The sequence below is a fragment of the Aquarana catesbeiana genome, linkage group LG08, assembly GCF_042186555.1.
Source record: "Aquarana catesbeiana isolate 2022-GZ linkage group LG08, ASM4218655v1, whole genome shotgun sequence".
In the NCBI taxonomy this organism is placed as follows: Eukaryota; Metazoa; Chordata; class Amphibia; order Anura; family Ranidae; genus Aquarana; species Aquarana catesbeiana.
In genome coordinates, this window is record NC_133331.1 from 196,201,584 (window position 1) to 196,216,380 (window position 14,797).

Here is a 14,797-nt window from a genome sequence, read left to right on the forward strand (position 1 = left end):
AACCATAAACTACGTAGAGGGTTCTTTACTGTAAGAGCAGCAAGGATGTGGAATTCTCTTCCAGAGGCGGTGGTCTCACTGGGGGGCAGCGATAGTTTAAAAAAACTATTAGATAAGCACCTGAACAAACACAACATACAGGATATACAATGTAATGCTGACATATAATCACACACATAGGTTGGACTTGTCTTTTTTCAACCTCACCTACTATGTAAGATATGAACAGTACTCGGGAAACATGGGGTGCGACTTTGGGTTTCAAAGTCGTCTGCCAAGCCCCACAAGTGTGAATGGGGCCTGATTTGTGCCAGTCTGTTTAAACTTATCAAAAAGCACTTAAAAGCGTCAGAAGGAAATCTCTATTCATTGCCTGGATGTAGTCAGAGTTAGTTAGTTTTAGTCTACCTCAAAGCAACAGTGTCAGGACCTGGATTACCTGCTGGTGGCATGGTGGTTCCCAGAGCTGAAGGGCACAGTTCAACAGATCCCAGTGATTAGGTGGCTCCTGATACTAGCTTCTGGGAACTCGGGAGCAGTAGCAGCATGTGTTATGGAGTGTAATTCTAAGTAGTATTATACAGGATTTATAGTGCTCCAAGAGTTTGCGCAGTGCTTTACAACATAGGGGCAGACTGTACAGTTACAATACAATTCATTACAGGAGAGATCAGAGGGCCCTGCTCGTTAGAGCTTAAGGCTTCATGTACATGGGATGTTTTTACAACCTCTCCTTGAACGATTTAACTTGATAGTAACCCACGTTTAAAACATCTGTTTTTTTATTTTTTATATATATATATATATATATATATATATATATATATATATATATATATATATATAATTTTTTTTTTTTTTTTTTTTCAAAATAGCCCAAAATGAAAAACGCCTGTAACCTAAACGCAAGTTACCGCGTTTAGAAGCTCTTGGCGCTTGAAGTGCCTCTAGCCTCAGCTTTTGAACCCATTTTTTTGCTTTCCAAAAAAAGCCTCTAAACTCAACTTCCTAGAAACAACTGTAAACGACCTGTGTACATGTATTGATAAGATAACAGAGGAGAGTTTAAGAGCAGTGGAAAAAAATGCCACTGCTCCTAAACGTCCAGTTACCAGCAGCAGTGTACATGAGGGCTAAGTATGCCTTTGCTGTGTGTGACTAATGGCTAAATGACAACTTTGTGCTATTTCCTTTCATTTTCTAAGAAAATTTGTGACAAATTTCAGGTCAATCTCACCATGCCTCTTGCTAAATACCTTGCACTGTTCACTTTCCAAAAAGGGGTCATTTTAGGGATATTTGCACTGTCCTGCCATTTTAAGGCCTCCAAAAATGACAACAATTTCAAAAGAAGGCACCTAGCGGACTTTAGGGTACGCAAACCATTAAATATTAAAAACATGATTTTATTGTATACTTCGTTTAAATATCATTTAAAATCACAGCAAATTTGCATTAAATATCCTCATTTACATTCAGCTCATCTAGAGGGTAGGTCACATCCCCAGTACATAACTAGAAGAGAGGAAATCACCTCTTTGAAGTTAGAGACTGAGAAATGACCCTGGATTTTCAAAACAGCTTTGTGATTGACAGTAAAATTAATATGGAGCAGCATAGCAATGCTCTCCATGGGAGGCAAGTAAATATATATCTTTTTCACAATGGTAAATAGCAGATGCTGCAGCACGACAAGGTGTGAGGTTTTCATACTTACTGTTGGGGTTGCTCAGGGCCTTGTGGATGAATTCCGCTGCTGGGTAGAAGAACTGGCTAAGGTTAAAGCTGGGCAAGTCATCTGCTTCTACCCCATAATATTCAATAGGCATATCACTGTAGTATTCTGCTCCAGTATCCACATTCCAGCGCCCATGTGCTGCGTTTACAATGTGTGTAAAGCCACTTTTTTCCAAGCCATAGCGTTCCAGAGCAGTTTTTCTATAAAACCATATTTAACATTATACATAAACATTTTAATCAAATTTTACAGAACAAGTTTAACATGGTAATATGCTAGCTTAGGTTTTCAAGTGATTCTATTGTTAGGATCACAAAATGTGGGAAGAGAGTCCATTCTTTGTAGCCTTGCAGAGATACATGCCCTATTGCTATCTGAACCTTCAGGTTCAGTCCCCTACTGGGTTTCTCCTCACCAGTGCTGTATTACTACTGTGTCCTTAAATCAGGCATGTCCAAAGTCTGGCCCATGTTTCGGTTTCAAACGGCCCCACTGGTAATTTGGCTATATGTATATCTTTTGCGGCCCCCGTATTTATTGGTGCCTCAGTGAGAATCTCCCGTTTACTCGGCGGCCTCTAATAGCAAGTACCTTCTCCTGGGCTGCCATTGGACGACTGTTCTGTCTATCATAGGACACGGGACTTTGTATTAAAGAGGCTGCTGCGTAAACAGGAGATTCTCCTGTATGTGACCTGTTGGTGCTCGTCCGTCCCCTCTGAGGCTGCAGATGGGCATAGATCAGGCTGCATTCATGGGCACTGATTAGGCTGCATTCATGGGCACTGACCCTTATTTTGCGTCACAGTTCTTTATTTAAAATCTAAGTTTTTTTTTCCTGAAACTTCCCTCTTAAAGTGAATGTGTGTGTCATACGCCTGTGCGTGTTATACGCCGATAAATACTTTATATCCAAATAACACGCCCAAGCCCATCCTTAGTCCTGAGCAGCACTTGGGGATTCAATGGGGGCCACAAAAGAGATATAGATATATCTAAATAACACGCCCAAGCTCATCTCTTCACTACACACAGCCACAAAGGCAAGAGAATTCTTGTTGGGCAGTGTAATAATGCTCGGATGATCACACTTAGACCGAATTTTATTGGTTCAAAGAATGTCAGGCAAAATAGTTGGCCCTCACACATGTTCACTTCATCAAATCTGGCCCTCTTTGGAAAAAGTTTGGACACCCCTGCCTTAAATGATGATGCAGCTGGGGGGGGCAGGAAACAAAAACACCCAGAAGTGGCCGATAGCAGCAGTGCATGTACCTCTGTACCTCTGCAAGACCACAAAGAATGGACTGTCAAGTATTTAACTTTTTTTTTTTCTAGGGGCTGCGGTTTACATTTTGTGATTCTTGCAGCAAGGTCACTACTTCCAGACTGCCCACTGTATATGTACGTTATTAATTTGCTGTTGTATACTGTTGTTATGGCAGCAGCTAGTTGCCATAACCTCCAGTATTTTTTTTTTTTTTTATACAGTGGGTGATTTGGCATCCGATTAAAAGTGGCCCCGGCAGCTGATTCGTCACGGGATCGATTTTATAGGCAGTGGGAGAGGTGTCGTCCCCCCTCCCGCCGCTTCCCAGTCATTTTCCTGCTTACCGGAGCGCTCGGAAAAGGCAGAAACGATCCAATCCCGTGGAGCAATGGGCAGGAAGTCGAGTGAGGCAAGATGGCCCCCACTCGACGCTATGCCCTTGGAGGACCTAAGCGACGTCTATCATCACTTCCGCCTAACGGCTTTAAAGGCCCATTTTTTTTTTTTTATAAATGTAAAATTACTTTGCGCCCGCATGTAAGCGGTGTTCAAGGTGAGGTGAGGTATCTCAATCGTTAGTGAGAGCAATAAATCCAGCACTAGACCTCCTATGTAACTCTAAACGAAACCTGTAAAAATGTTTAAAGCATTGCCTATGGAGATTTTTTTATGTACCGTAGTTTGTCGCCATTCTACGAGTGTGCGCAATTTTGAAGCATGACATGTTGGATATCTATTTACGCGGCCTAACATCATCTTTCACATCATTAAAAAAAAAAAAAACTGTGCTAACTTTTTTTTTGTGGGGGGGGGGGGGGGGGGGGGGTTTGTTAATTCATGAACGTGTATTTTTTCCCAAAAAATTGCGTTTGAAAGACCACTGTGAAAATACAGTGTGACCTAAAATATTTCAACGCCTGCCATTTTATTCTCTAGGGTCTCTGCTAAAAAAATATATATAATGTTTGGCGATTCTGTAATTTTCTAGCAAAGAATACAAATTTAAACTTGTATACAGCAAGTGTCAGAAAAAGGCCTGGTCCTTAAAGCAGAGTTCCACCCAAAAGTGGAAGCTCCGCTTATCTGCTGTTTTTGACAGATCCCGTCCCTGGAGACCTGGATGTGGCGAGGTCCCCCAGAAGTTCGCCCCCTCTCCTCCTTCCTCCAACGCTGGGCCATGCAGAAAGCGATGCGCGCTTTGCGCATGCTCAGTAGGGAACCGGCTATGAAGGCCTCACTGCCAGTTTCCTTTACCGCAATTCATTCATTCAATACATGCTCTTCTATTCATTTAGAATCAGTAACTTTTATACTCACTCATCTCCAATGTGAAGATTGGTGAAAACTTCATTGACATGTGTGAATTTGGCTGCTCCGTGCCAAAACAGCCTCTCCAGCTCAAATGCTCCTGGTGTGCTGTACCCGGTGTCAGGATCTACAGCCACTGCAGCATAGGCATTGCGCTTCTTCTGGTTATTGGCGTTTGCAGGCATCGTTACTTGAGCTACTTACTGCCTGGGAACTGTATCGCTGTGGTCCCTACACAGATGAAAAGCCGAGTATTAGTTATGAAAGAGGACACAAGTCCTTGGCACTTTGGCCTTCAATGTACAATGTCATGTGTGCTGATTGTTAACCATCATCTTTATTATATTTCTTAGAGATAATTATCTGCCGTCTGCCAAATACTGCACACAATGCCTCCTTAGAAAAACCATATTGTATACAACACATTGTAGAACTTTCTAACCTCTCCCAGCTGGAATAAAATATTTTAGAAAAAACATTCCCCCAAAAAATCTATACAAGTACTGTATAACAGGAGCAGACACTGTTCTGCATATGTTTGTGGGATGGTAGAGCACAATTTGCAAGCTCGTCCTCCCTGTTCCACTACAGTGAGTGACGGTTTGTTTTTATTCCCTCTGATGAAGCTGCACATAACTTGTATGTGGGTCTTGGGAAGATTCCCTTCTAAGCACCAAAACATACTTTAGCTTTCCTAATAATCTAAGAATAACATCAATAGACTGTTACGGTAGACCTTTCTAACCATGCTAGGTGCCTGACTGTTATGAATGCAGCTACTATGACTGTGAAGTCCTAGTCAGTATATTCGTTCTGGGTCAGTGACTTAGAAGATGTGGATGCTATTGCATCTACATGAGAGTCTGGAAATGAGAAGAACACAATCATGCAAGGTCTGGTCCCTATTTGTACAGTAGAGCATCACGTGTTACACAATTTGAAAGTAGTACAATTTAAATACATGATTTAGGGGAAAAAAGTAAGGATAACTCTGAAGATATAAAAAAAAAACAAAAGAAAAAACCCTATATCTTATAGTGTGTGTGTATGTATATACTGTGTGTATGTGTGCGTGTGTGTATATGTGCATGTGCGTATGTGTGTGTGTGTGTGTGTGTGTGTGTGTGTGTGTGTGTGTATATATATATATATATATATATATATATATATATATATATATATATATATATATATATATATATATATATATATATATAGATATATATAATGTATATGTGTGTATACATACATACATACATACATACATACACACACACACAGAGTGGGTAAAGAAAAGAATCACCCCCTATTCAAATAGTCACATTTTGCAGCTTTTCAGGCTGAAATGAAGACCGGTTTTGTTTTATCCAGCTGTATTTACTCAGTAGTCATTCCACAGATTTTCAATAGGGTTTAAGTCTTGGCTCTGACTAGGCCATGCAAGGACATTCACCTTTTTCTCCTTCAACCACTGTGTGGTAATTTTTTGCTGTGTGATTTGGGTCATTGTCATGTTGAGAGGTAAACCTTCCTCCCATTGACAACTTTCTGGCAGAGGGCAGCAGATTTTCCTCAAGAATTTGACGGTATTATGCCCCATCCATTTTCCTTTTATCCCAAGTGCTCCAGTCCCTGCTGCAGAGAAACACCCCATAACACCCCATAACATGATATTACCACCTTCATGCTTTACTGTAGGAATGGTGTTATTTTGAATGGTGAACTGTATTCAGTTTTACGCCAGACATATAGTTTGGTGATGAGGCCAAATCAGTCAATTTCAATTTAGTCTCATCTGACCATAAAACCTTTTTCCATGTGGTCTCAGAATCTTCAAGGTACGTTTTAGCAAAGCTCAGTCATGGCTGCATGTGGCCCTTCTTGATGAGTGGCTTTTTTCTTGCAACCCTCCCATACAAGCCACATTTGTGAAGAATTTGTGATATTGTCACGTGCACACCATGACCACTTTGTCATAAATTACTGCAACTGCTTCAGAGTTGCTGTAGGCCTCTTCAGAGGTGTAACTAAAATCGTCAGGATTCCAGTGCAAGAAACCATGAAGGGCCCCCTCCTTCTATCTGAGCATCGGGCTTCCAGTTCTGGGAGGGCCTCCATGGACATCCTCCCAGAACCCTGCCTCCTGCATGCCCCCTTGGACATGCATCCAGCACGCTCTGTGACTGCTGTGTCCTTTGGACATAGCTTATCAAAGACCACGGTAAAGGGCCAACCATAGCAACCCTTTACATTGTGATGAGCTGATCACATGTAAACAGACTTGCCGGTTATCGACAGTCCTTTCCTCCCAGATCCTCGCTGCATCTGTGTGAGAAAAGGAGAGCCATTAATGGGCAGGACTGTCAATACATGGTTTATTCTGATCATCAGTGCCCTCATTATCATTGAAGCCCCATCAATGCCACCTATCAGTACCTCCTCAGCAGGACTCTGAGCTGAGATCATCTCTCTCATACAGCCCCTAGCCTGCACTGACAGTTCCTCCTCCCTCGCGCGGATGGTAGAGGAGAGAGCCAATGTGCTCCTCCTCCTCCTGTGTGTGCACCACCAGAAGTGTGAAGCCCAGCAGCTAAGTGATCAAATTTAGCTGCTTAGCTTTACACTTCCCGCAATGCACACAGGAGGAAAAGGAGATCAGCTCTCTTCTCCCATCTATACAAGGGAGGGGAAACTGTCAGTGCAGGCTCTGGGCTATACAAGAGAGACCACTCTTGGCTCAGAGCCTTTAAAATTTTTTTGCATCTCCTGACTTGTACCTGTCCACAACTTTATTCTGGAGATCTTTTTTTACAGTGCCTTGCCACCCATAGTTGATTGCTTCAGTTGCACTAAAAGGGACTGAAATGCTCCAGGAAAGCTCTTTTCATGCTGAGCTAATGAGCTAAACAAAATGATCACAGTTGAAAGTCAAGTGGCTCTGTGTGCCATTGAGAAGATGATTGGCTACACCTGATTGAGTTTACAAGTACTTTTTAGGAGGGGGGGGTGATCCTTTTTCCAACTCAGTGATTCTGGTTTTTATTTTTTCTGACATGGTGTTATATCTTTCACTTGGATTTTATAAGTTGCACTGAGTAAATACAGCTGGATAAAACAAAAACTGTCTTTCCATTTCAATTTCACGCTGCTGCAGCACCAAAATGTGATTATTTTAAAGGGGGTGATTCTTTTCTATACCCACTGTATGTGTGTATATATATCTATATATATATATATATATATATATAGATATATATATATATATAGATATATATATATATATATATATAGATAGATAGATGTGTGTGTATGTATATAAATATATATTCTCTCTCTACTCACTCGCACTATATGTACGGTGGGGATGGAAAGTATTCAGACCCCCTTAAATTTTTCACTCTTATATTACAGCCATTTGCTAAAATCATTTAAGTTCACTTTTTTTCTCATTAATGTACACACAGCACCCCATATTTACAGAAAAACACAGAATTGTTGACATTTTTGCAGATTTATTAAAAAAGAAAAACTGAAATATCACATGGTCCTAAGTATTCAGACCCTTTGCTGTGACACTCACATATTTAACTCAGGTGCTGTCCATTTCTTCTGCTCATCCTTGAGATGGTTCTACACCTTCATTTGAGTCCAGCTGTGTTTGATTATACTGATTGGACTTAATTAGGAAAGCCACACACCTGTCTATATAAGACCTTACAGCTCACAGTGCATGTCAGAGCAAATGAGAATCATATGGTCAAAGGAACTGCCTGAAGAGCTCAGAGACAGAATTGTGGCAAGGCACAGATTTGGCCAAGGTTACAAAATAATTTCTGCTGCACTTAAGGTTCCTAAGGAGCACAGTGGCCTCCATAATCCTTAAATGGAAGACATTTGGGACGACCAGAACCCTTCCTAGACCTGGCCGTCCGGCCAAACTGAGCTATCAGGGGACAAGAGCCTTGGTGAGAGAGGTAAAGAAGAACCCAAAGATCACTGTGGCTGAGCTCCAGAGATGCAGTCGGGAGATGGGAGAAAGTTGTCACTTCAGCCATCACTTCAGCCCTTCACCAGTCGGGGATTTATGGCAGAGTGGCCTGACAGAAGCCTCTCCTCAGTGCAAGACACATAAAAGCCCGCATGGAGTTTGCTAAAAAAAACACCTGAAGGACTCCAAGATGGTGAGAAATAAGATTCTCTGGTCTGATGAGACCAAGATAGAACTTATTGGCCTTAATTCTAAGCGGTATGTGTAGAGAAAACCAGACACTGCTCATCACCTGTCCAATACAGTCCCAACAGTGAAGCATGGTGGTGGCAGCACATGCTGTGGGGGGTTTTTTTTCAGCTGCAGGGACAGGACGACTGGTTGCAATCGAGGGAAATATGAATGCAGCCAAGTACAGGGATATCCTGGACGAAAACCACCTCCAGAGTGCTCAGGACCTCAGACCGGGCCGAAGGTTTACCTTCCAACAAAACACTGACCCTAAGCACACAGTTAAAATAACGAAGGAGTGGCTTCACAACAACTCTGTGACTGTTCTTGAATGGCCCAGCCAGAGCCCTGACTTAAACCCAATTGAGCATCTCTGGAGAGACCTAAAAATGGCTGTCCATCAACGTTTACCATCCAACCTGACAGAACTGGAGAGGATCTGCAAGGAGGAATGGCAGAGGATCCCCAAATCCAGGTTTGAAAAACTTGTTGCATCTTTCCCAAAAAGACTCATGGCTGTATTAGATGGCTGTATTAGATCAAAAGGGTGCTTCTACTAAATACTGAGCAAAGGGTCTGAATACTTAGGACCATGTGATATTTCAGTTTTTCTTTTTTAATAAATCTGCAAAAATGTCAACAATTCTGTGTTTTTCTGTCACTATGGGGTGCTGTGTGTACATTAATGAGGAAAAAATGAACTACCCCCTTGCCTATGGGACACAAAACATGTCATAAATAAGTTGGAAGACTCTGAATAGAATGCACACTATAAATGGAATACAGGTGAAGTTAAGTCATTATATTAATGTATTCCACAAGATCTAGGTTTAAAGGCATCAAATCCTCATATGGATTTATACACTGAGTATTCTGAAGTGTTGAAATGCTTTATTTTGGAGGGTGTCTCATTCCTTTTGAATCATAACTTATCCATCTCGATGGAGTATGGTAATTACAGAAGAGGGGCACCTCCACGGGGTCCTGATTTACTCCAATTTATGTAAAGGAGGCTGAGCTCATATATATGGACTTGCGAGAGGAGAATCATGTTTACAGCGACATCAACTCATCAGATTAGCTCATTCTATCTTTAGATGACATGATCTTTACTGTCCATGATGAGCTGTCTCGCATTTGACCTAAATGACAATGACTACACACTACAATTTACAGGGAAGAATATCCTGTGGAAATAAATTATTTAGATTTAACCCTTATAGGGTTGGTAGAAGACCAGAGTGTCAATGTACACTCTCATAGAAAGCCCTCCTCTAAGAACTCTTTCTGACATGCAACCGGTTGTCACCAGACCCATGTTTTGAGGGCAATAGCGAGGGGACAGTTTGAGAGCCAGACAAAACTGTACTTGCAGGAGTTTGAAAAGGAGGCTGAGCTCATTGAAGAAAGGAGAAGGGGCTACAATAGAGTGGAAGTGAGTAGGACACATAAGCAGGCCAGAGACACTCCTAGGATTTGATTAAAAATGGGACAACCACCAGTGGAGACTTGAGTGACCCCTCAAATGAAGAATCCACAGGTCTTCTCTACTTCCCAAAGGTTTTGAGCTTAATTACATTAGACCTTATAGTTACTGTAGGTAATTTTCTTTCATCTAGAATATTCTTGCCAAGCTCACTTGGTTGGGTACTATAGGAGCATAGAGATGTGGGACCACTAGATTCTCTAGTTTTTGTATACTGTAAGTAGGACATCCCCACACAGTAATTTCCAGCATTCACAGCAGTTTCTTTCCCATTAGACAACTTGTAAATTGTCAGACTAAATTTGTTGTGTATGTCAATACTTGTGTCTCTAGCAACATACAATACGTTGGATGCACTACAAAATGTTTGTGCAAGACCGTTTGTCTAATTATATCAATAAAAACACTTATGTGGCCAGACATTTTGTCCACCATGCAGCTAATTTATAGCCCCTTAGGGTGCAGATCATAGAGAGGGTTGTCCACCCCAAAATGGGAGGGGATCACTTCTCTGCTCTCAGTAAGAGAATTTTTTTACATTTTCATACTAGGCACCCATATTTCCTAGAGGACTCAAATATGAATGAGATAGTACCCATTTTCTATGAATAAGGGGTGGGGGTGTTCCTCTGGGCCATCCTATTTTGTTTGTGTTTAGCAGCCGTGTCTCCTTTATTTTTGGTTAAAATGTATCTACTTCTTGGACATTTTTGTTTTTTGGTTCTTGTATACACAGATGATCCCTATTTATGTTTGTTTATATTTTTCCACTCATATGGACTTGAGTTGGTTGCTCCGCTTATATTGACTCTTTTAGGATTAAAAGTAATTTTTCATTTTGTTTTTCTTACTTCTAAGGGCTATGTAATATGGGTTGTTTTTAGTGTTTCTTAATAAACCATTTTTTAACTGTGTTGGGGGTCTAGTTTGAGGTGTTGCTTAGTATCAGGCTATTACATGTATACCTATACATATGTTTTGTTTGGGTCCATAGTTAGTGTCACGCAAGGGATTTTCAGTGGGGATATTTTCTGCATTTTAAGTGGTTTATGGGTATTTTTTTTTTTTTTTTATCCATATCAGTATTTGCCTTTATTTGAATTTATTATTGTATAGAGTGTTTGTTTTTTTTTTTTTCACTTCTGAGGTTGTGACAGTTCATCACTGCTTTTAACAGCACCTGCTGAAGGAATTGTTCAGCCAGCTAATCTGAATGCAGTCTGCCATCTTTGACAGTTTGAACAGCTGGCAACTAGGTGGCGCTGTTGGATGAACGGCAATAAACTTCTGCAGTCCCATCCGCACTGCACTTGATCTTTGGCTTATGATGCATATAAACCCCCTGGATACTGGGGACACCTGCCTCTATGATTAACCCCTAAATTGGTGAAACATGTTTAGCGCTACCCCCGTATGGGCCAATGGCAGATGATGGTAAAAGGCAGTGTCGCTGTATACTTCCAGCACAGATGGTGATGATGATGACTAGGGTTTTCTCTAATGCAGAGGCTGCCAGCATACACAGACATAAGAAGCAGTCTAGGGCAGTGGTCATCAACCCTGTCCTCAGGGACCACTAACAGGCCAGGTTTTATGTATTACCTTGGGGAGATACAGACTAGAATACTGCAATCACTGAGCAGCAAATTATATCACCTGTGATGTATTGCAGTTATCTTGCAAACCTGGCCTGCTAGTGGGCCCTGAGGACAGGGTTGATGACCACTGGTCTAGGGGATGTCTTTTTGTGGTTTTATTGCTAAATAACTTGGATACGGTGTAGGGTAGTATGGAATACTCCAGAACCACTAGCAGAAACCAGAGGACATTCTTCTCTGTTGCAGTTCTGCTCAGCTCAGAGTACAGTCTTCCAATGAGAGACTAGTAGAGGCCAGAGGTATGTACTCCTCAGGAAGGGAACTACTTGACCCAGGTTAAGAGGACAGTCCCCATAGAGAAACTACAGGAGACTACTGTATGAACCTCTCAAAAACTACCTAGCCTGAACTTTGCGTAAAGTTATTCCACAAAACTTAAAGGGACTAGTTAGTATGTGCCTTTCAGAAAAAGAGATATGTGGCCCTGCAATCCCAATATTACGCAGTCACCAGAATCTTGCAGTAAAACAGTACTCATGAGGCTAGGAAACCACCTGTGCCTATTCAGCTTTCTCCAGGTGCCTTCCAGTGAAGCTATGAGGACAGAATTTTTAGGTGAAATCTTGAGGTATCGGAGAAACCTTCAGGTGTAGGGCCCCCCCCCTGCCTCCGCCACAGTTGGGTCCTCGATGAGCAGCAATTTGAAACAGAAGAGCAGGTGGAGGCAGGTGTAATCCCTTGAACAGGAAGACACTGCTGTTCTACAGCTCGATTTATGTGCTCCTTAATTAGCAACCTAACTAGGAGGGTACTACACACGCTAGGGGTTTGTTTTCTAATGGGCTGAAGGGCCAGCTGAAGCCAGTTTGTGAACTTTTGTTGGTACCAGTCTACATAGATGTGTGCACCGTTTTAGTAACTTCCCACCCCCAATCCTTCAGTCAGGATTGGGAAAGCTCATATATTTGAACTGCCTCAATCACAAAGTACATGCTTCTAAGGAACCAACATTTTCTAGTTGGAAAACTCTGCTTTTCATTAGATCAAAGACTACTACAAGGATTGTTGCAATGCTTTTGTCTAGCAGTTAGAAAGTGAGCTAACAGTCACTCAGGTGAGTGTAGACAGCTAATACCAAGTTCACTCTGTCCCTCTTGTTTACTGTAGGAATAAAAAATGTATATTTACTATTCCAGAAAGGTGAGATGTGCATATACACATTTTTTAAATACAAACAACTAGAGCATTTGTTTTAAATAAAATAAATTAAAATCTATATACGATTATCTAAGTACTTATCTGCTCCAGAGTCTAGGACACGAAATATAGAAGTTACCCCCAGTCAGGAACTGGACCCCAAGAATATGGACAATTGGGACATAAGTCCCAAATGTTTAGATTTGGGACATAAGTCCACAGTGTCATGTAATACAGATGTTTAATTATGCGTAGGGATTGTGGAAGTTCTCTATCTAGGTTAAGGGATCACAGTTCAACTCTCCTTCAGTTGCAGGGACTGTCCCTCCTTTGATACCAAATCCTTCTAACTCCTTTTTTTTTCCCCCTTCCTCGGTTGTCACTTTTTTTGTGTGATGTACTCTCCTCTATAAAAAATGTACTATTTACTTCATTAAACATTTTATGTAATCTCTAAATTATTTGAAAAGCCAATATAAGAGGAAAAATAACGGAGAAGAAAAGTCCTTGTGGAACTACCCAATAATGCTTTTTGCACTTTATGCTGAAAAGTGAACTCTTTCATCTCAAAAGTATGTGAAGGCCAAACAAGGCTAAACTATAATGGTCAAAAAGAGACCCAAAGTATCCACTATTCCAGGTCTTTCAGTGCATTTTTGTTACAAAAATGTTTTAATTTTGATTATTCTGTTAGTGAATTAAGTACAATTCAAAGCTACTTAATGATTAGTCATACCAAAATGAGCATATTATACAGGATTTATATAGCGCTGACAGTTTGCACAGCACTTTACAACATGGGGGCAGACAGTACAGTTACAATACAAATCCATACAGGAAGAATCAGAGGTACCTGCTCCTTATGCCCCGTACACACGGTCGGACTTTGTTCGGACATTCCGACAACAAAATCCTAGCATTTTTTTTCGACGGATGTTGGCTCAAACTTGTCTTGCATACACACGGTCACACAAAGTTGTCGGAAAATCCGATCGTTCTAAACGCGGGTGACGTAAAACACGTACGCCGGGACTATAAACGGGGCAGTGGCCAATAGCTTTCATCTCTGTATTTATTCTGAGCATGCGTGGCACTTTGTCCGTCGGATTTGTGTACACACGATCGGAATTTCCGACAACGGATTTTGTTGTCGGAAAATTTTATATCCTGCTCTCAAACTTTGTGTGTCGGAAAATCCGATGGAAAATGTGTGATGGAGCCTACACATGGTCGGAATTTCCGACAACAAGGTCCTATCACACATTTTCCGTCGGAAAATTCGACCGTGTGTACGGGGCATTAGAGTTTAGAATCTAGGAGATAAATAATGCAAGGGTGAGTAAAGACATTGAAAAATGCAGATCTGAGCTATATAATCAGAATTTTTTTTAGAAATGTTCAGTCTCAATAGTGTAACAAAGTCTCATAGGTCATTTTGAAACTTTCAATGCATCACATAGAAAGTGTTTATGAGGAAGATAATGTATCTCAATGCTAAAGTGCAGAAAAGGTAACGCGTGTAAAGATGTTGTAATATACACGGTTGATCCTGCCTGTTCCTGTGCCCCCCTTAGTGTGCTGATCACGGTAATCATGGCTGCTGAGCATGATACTGTGGTCAGTTTACGTGCCACCATCATCCCGCTGCTCTCCTCTCTCCCTGTCACTTCCTAGTGTGTTAGCTGATAAAAAAAAAACACCCCTCCCCTTCTGCCGCTATTCTGTGCAGCAGTGTTAGTGATCCCAATTCCTGTCAGCCCGTCTGTAGTAAGAGATAGACAGAAAAAGGAGAGGGATTGGTGTGTGTCTGTGTGTGTGTGTGTGTAACAAACCACTTGGTCTGTCCGATCCGAGATATGAAACAAATGAAAAACCTAGTGCTATAAGCATGGTTTGAAACCCCTATTGGATCTAATATAGGCAATTATGTATGTAACAAGATCAATTTTATTCAAGTACAAATAAACATAGAAAAATGTATA

General features: G+C 41.2%; 1 protein-coding gene across 3 annotated transcripts in view; it reads right to left on the reverse strand.

Annotated features, from left to right (window-relative positions):
- DUSP29 (dual specificity phosphatase 29) overlaps positions 1 to 14,797 on the reverse strand; it is an 87,990-nt gene that overhangs the window by 6,455 nt on the left and 66,738 nt on the right. For all 3 annotated transcript variants that reach the window (XM_073596774.1, XM_073596773.1, XM_073596775.1), the window contains exons 2-3: positions 4,325 to 4,546; positions 1,718 to 1,938 (exon numbers count right to left, since the gene is read on the reverse strand). In XM_073596774.1, the coding sequence (XP_073452875.1) occupies positions 1,718 to 1,938; positions 4,325 to 4,500 (397 nt within the window). In that variant the 5' untranslated portion in view covers positions 4,501 to 4,546. The remainder of the gene's footprint in view (positions 1 to 1,717; positions 1,939 to 4,324; positions 4,547 to 14,797) is intronic.